This window comes from Nicotiana attenuata, unplaced genomic scaffold, assembly GCF_001879085.1.
Source record: "Nicotiana attenuata strain UT unplaced genomic scaffold, NIATTr2, whole genome shotgun sequence".
NCBI lineage: Eukaryota > Viridiplantae > Streptophyta > Magnoliopsida > Solanales > Solanaceae > Nicotiana > Nicotiana attenuata.
The window spans coordinates 1,093,696-1,099,061 of NW_017670268.1; the positions used below are offsets into that span (position 1 = coordinate 1,093,696).

Consider the following 5,366-nt stretch of genomic DNA (forward strand, 5'->3'; position numbering starts at 1 on the left):
AGGTTTAAGCCATAAACATGAAGATAACAGTACTCACAAACATAGAGATGAACACAGGCAGGTTCATCGAGAAAATGAAAGGTTTGGACTGAGTCTTGTTCGAATCTCCTTGAGATTCCATCAAACAACAAAGAAATCGAACAACCAGTAGAGGTAGGAGGCCGGATGGGGCCTAAGATCGATGGGAAACCCCATGGATTGAAGGGGTCAAGTGGCGGCGGCTAAGGTTAGGGGAGGGTTTGAGAGAGAAGCGAGAAGGGAAGGGAAACAGGGGCGGCGGGTTATGAGAAGTGAGTAGGGTTTAGGGGGTTAGGGGTTAATTAAAAAGGAAATAACATCCTGGACCGTTGATCTCTGAGATCAATGGCCAAGATTTGATCTGGGGTTGGGCGGGTCAATTGGAAGTTGGGCTATGGGTTATGGATCAGGGTTATTTAATTGGGCTAGGGTAGTATTTTCGGCCAGGTCCGAGATTAAACCAAATTAAAAGAGGCTATTTGTTAAATATCCAATTAATTGATAAAATAATTTGTAAAAAAATAGTTAATAAATGATAAAAATGATTTTTATGCATAAAAATGATTTATAGTTGGTCCGTCCCGTTGGGGATTGTGACTTGGTCCGTGCATCGTTGGGGATTGTGACTTGGTCCGTCCCGTAGCAACTATATAGTTGCGTATTTGACTGAAACTATATGATACTTATGTGATTTAGAAAGAATTTCTATAACTTGGGTTGAATGCCATATTTGGGCCTTGTGCCAAAGCTATTTGGATCCTTAGGGGCTTGATACTACTATTCCTCACTGTTTTGATTTATTTTAATATCTGCAATCAGTCATGCTATGTTTTACTGATTTTATAACTTAGTCTTATTTACTCTGATTTGATGTATAAAATGATATTTTGGGCTAAGCACACTATTTTATTGATAGCCCGAGTGGCTTGAGAGGTCTCTGACTAAGTAAGGCCGAGGATCTGTGTTGTGAGGATATAATGGGATCGGGCTGCACGTCACAGCATGTTGTTATTGATTCATGATTTTTGTGTGGCCACGAGCCTGATTGATTTATGCCACGAGGTGGCTTGTTATGAGGCCGAGGGCCTGATTGATTTATGCCACGAGATGGCTTGTTATAGCACTTGGGCTGTAGGAGCCCCTCCGGAGTCTGTACACCCCCAGTGAGCGCGGGTACCCTGAGTGAGTGATATGATGTTTTGCCGGAGGGGTTGTTCTTGATTTATGTTGTGCCCGAGGGGCTGTTTACGAGTGATTGTGAGGTATGCCCGAGGGGCCGTATATGAGTGACAATGATGATTGCCCGAGGGGGTATTTATGATTCATGTCTGCCCGAGGGGCTGTTTGTGATTTATGTTGCTCGAGGGGCTCTATACGAGTGAGTTTTGCCCGGGGGCCTGATTATGTTTTCACCATTTCTACTCACTATTTTATCACTTCGTTTGAAATATGTTGAAAGATGTTTTAAATGGTTTTACTGAAACTGGATTTAAATGAGCTGAGTTGATTAAAAATCGATTTTAAAAGCCTGCTGTATTCTACTGAGATTTCATGCTATGAACTGTATATATTTTATTGCTCGTCACTACTGCTCAGTCTTTATTTACCTTTATTACTTACTGAGTTGGCGTACTCACATTACTCTCTGCACCTTGTGTGCAGATCCAGGTATTTCTGAACCCGGTAGCGGGTGTTGATTACTCAGTGGCAGGTCCATCGGAGTTAGCAATGTAGCTGCCTGGCGATCGCAGCCCTGCTTTTCTCCCTCCTTATCCTCCCTTAGCTGTATTCAGTAATTTCCCGGCTATGTTAGTCTTGATGTGTCAGACGGTTGTAGTAGATGCTCATGACTAGTGACACCCCGATGTCGGGCTTTCTTTCCGCAATTTTGATTTGATTTAAACTCCTTATGAGAGTTTATTGTTAAACAGCTTTGGATTTGTCTTAAAAATGAAAACATCGATTGGTTTTTGGGATTGTGTCGGCTGGCCTAGTTCCATAATAGGCGCCATCACGACCGGGTTAGTTTTGGGGTCGTGACAGGCGTGGCTACTTCCTCTTCATTGCGGGTATCGCTAATTGAATCTTCATGTTGAGGCTAATTTCAATGGGCCTCAACTTTGTGCGTGTTTTTAACACCGTTATCTGTCATTTTCTATGATCTTTCACCAAGAGACAGAAATTTTAAACAGGTTAGTAATAGATGCAAGGATCAACCCAATTACGCAATTGTCCAAGCCCTATGGTGGGCGCCAAACTGTTTACCTGTAAAACGGTACAGTTGAATTTATACATGATTTATAGACAAGCGAATCGATTTAATCCCAAAATGATAAATAAATTAAATAAAATGCAAGATTTAGCGTTGAAATCGAGATGAGATAGCAGATAGCATGGTTCCGGGAGCAGAGCTTCCGGAGGCAGTAGTAATAATAATAAGCGAGAAATAAAATGTTATTGAGCTTAGAATAAAATCTATAGCATAAGTTTGTCAGAAAATTCGTGTCCTACAATGGTTGTTGGAATCCTTATTTATAGTGACACCTAGGGAACAAGATCTTAGGATCAAGCCCATCTTAAATGATAATTATTGGAGCCATTGAAGAATGTGTAACGACAGGCTATGAATGCGATATTCTCTATAACGGACTATGTATTTAATACTGCAGAATATTCTTCATTGAATGCTATCAGGTGACATGCATTCATTTATCTTCATGAGCAACATTAATTGATAAGAATCACTTAAATACTAGTACCCTCTTTCTATTATGCTCAACAGGTAAAAGAAAAGAACAACTCAGTGCAGAAAGTATTTCGCATTCACGTAGGGTCTGAAGAGGGGTCGTACCCCTATGGGTGTGATGTAGACAGTCTACTCGAATGCAAGCATTAGTAGCTATTTCCACGGCTCGAACCTCCGACTTATAAGTCACACGAAGATAATTTTACTATTGCTCAAAAGGATTGAACATATTTTCCCAAATTTGAAATGTTAAATTATTTAAAGCAAGTGCTATGATCCTAATATATTAGCAAAGAAATGTGACATGCCACCATATATGCACCTTATCTTTTCTTTATATATGACAAACTAGAGTCCTTTACACCAGCTAAGATGTTTAGCTAATGACAACCTTGTCTTAGGTATATATATAAAAATCTATAAAAATTCAGAATCATCCAAAAATACCAAAAACTTTATGTAACAACTTTTCAATAAAGCCAACATAAAAGTTAACAAGAAAAAAGACCCTACTTATCCAAATCATCCTCATCAAAAACCAAGCCAAGAAACCAAAAAATAGTACTACCAACTAAGAAAAATATCCATGGCTTTTTCTTCTTCTTATTTTTCTTTCATTTTCTTGATTTTACTGTTTATTATCTCTGTTGCAGTTGGAGAAATTAAGCCAGTTTATTTACCAGGAACCTATCAATCTTCATTAAAGAAACAAAATGTCAAGTCAAAAATACCATTTAAAACCCATTACTTCCCTCAAAATCTTGACCATTTCACTTTTCTACCAAAGAGTTCCAAAGTTTTTAAACAGAAATATCTCATAAATGATAAATATTGGCAAAAAGGAGGGCCTATCTTTGTCTACACTGGAAATGAAGGAAATATTGATTGGTTTGCTGCAAATACTGGATTTATGCTTGATATTGCTCCTAAGTTTCATGCTCTTCTAGTCTTCATTGAAGTATGTATATAATCTTGAAATGTTTTTTTTTATTTGAAGTATTTATTTTTGAGAAAAATGTTTAAATTTACTCCTATACAATACGAAGTATTTTGTCATTTGTTCCTATTATATTATTGTTGGTACTGTTTGTTACTTTATTTTGCACTATCCCTTGAGTCGAGGGTCTATCGGAAACAACATCTCTACTTTCACAAGGTAGGGATAAGGTCTGCGTACACACTACCCTCTCTAGACCCCACATGTGAGATTATACTGGGTTTGTTATTATTGTACTATACAAAGCATTTTAATTTTACACTTCATTTTATCTAGGGGGTCATTCATATTCTTGCCGTTAGTAAATCGAATCGTATTTATACTGCGTTTAATGAAGCTCCAATATTGATTTGGTAGATTCTACGTATCAAAATACTACTAGAAAAGGAATATATCCAGCTTCTTTTCACTATGATTTAAAATTACCATCTATTATACTTCACGTTCTTCGTTAGAATCAAGACAAATACAAGACAATTTTCCAAAAATAAGATATTAATGGCCCCAAAGTATAATGGATTGTAATATTAAGATACTTCATATAGAAGGGTAAAATTGAACCTTTTTTTATATTTTATTACTATTATTATTATTATGTTGGGAATGAAATTGATAATGGTTTTTGTATTGTAATAATTTAGCATAGGTTTTATGGGGATTCAATGCCATTTGGAAAGAAATCTTACAAGTCACCAAAGACTTTGGGATATTTGAATTCACAGCAAGCACTGGCTGATTATGCTGTTCTGATAAGGAGTTTGAAGCAGAATCTTTCTTCTGAATCATCACCAGTTGTGGTTTTTGGTGGCTCTTATGGAGGAAGTAAGTAAGGGACTGTTTGGCCATAAAAAAAATTCATTTCGAAATCAGTGTTTGGCCATGCATATTTCAAATTTTAGTTGAAGTTGAATTTTAGAATTTTTCGAAAATTTGAAAAACTCCAAAAAATTATTTTTCAAATATCATTTTCACGTGATTTTTTTTTCGGAATTTCACAATTTTATGTTTACTCCCACTAAGATCGTAGAACACCAAAAAACCAAAAAAAAAAAAAAGGGTGATGAAAGAAAAGTAATAACATAAGTGAAAAAGTTTTAACTTCTAGATAACCTTTTGCCTTGACATAATGATAGATGGAAATGACATGGCATTACATATGTGGACATATTGAGTGTCCAATCCATGTGAATCAATGAAAATTACATTCTATTTTTTTTTGACAGAAAAGATATTTATTTCATAATATTAAACTAGCTATTAAAATTAGAAGACTGATCCTGAGGATCAGTTACTAATAATCCATACATAGCATGCCGATTACCAAACGTAGCAAGGTTTCTACAATACTGTACGGAAATAGTTTTAACAACACTAAAACCACCCTTGTCTGCCAGCATCCTGGCGAAAACAAAAGGTGGGATAACAACCAAAAGTTGCTAATGTTCATGGAAAGTTTTCTTTTATATGAATTTAGTATTAGCATTAGATGCATTCAATTATTCAAATAAACAGAACTTTTCTTCCACTTTTGCATTTGCTAAGTAGGAATCTTTACACAAATATCCAGTTCAATTTACTGTTTGTTTTTCTTAACGGATATATATA

The 5,366-nt window shown here is 36.1% G+C and overlaps 1 protein-coding gene across 2 annotated transcripts in view; it reads left to right on the forward strand.

Annotated features, from left to right (window-relative positions):
* The first annotated feature begins 3,198 nt into the window (after positions 1-3,198).
* The window catches only part of LOC109236999 (lysosomal Pro-X carboxypeptidase), an 11,512-nt gene continuing 9,344 nt past the window's right edge, over positions 3,199-5,366 (forward strand). For both annotated transcript variants that reach the window (XM_019403241.1, XM_019403242.1), the window contains exons 1-2: positions 3,199-3,722; positions 4,403-4,583. In XM_019403241.1, coding sequence (XP_019258786.1) covers positions 3,351-3,722; positions 4,403-4,583 — 553 coding nt within the window. In that variant the 5' untranslated portion in view covers positions 3,199-3,350. The remainder of the gene's footprint in view (positions 3,723-4,402; positions 4,584-5,366) is intronic.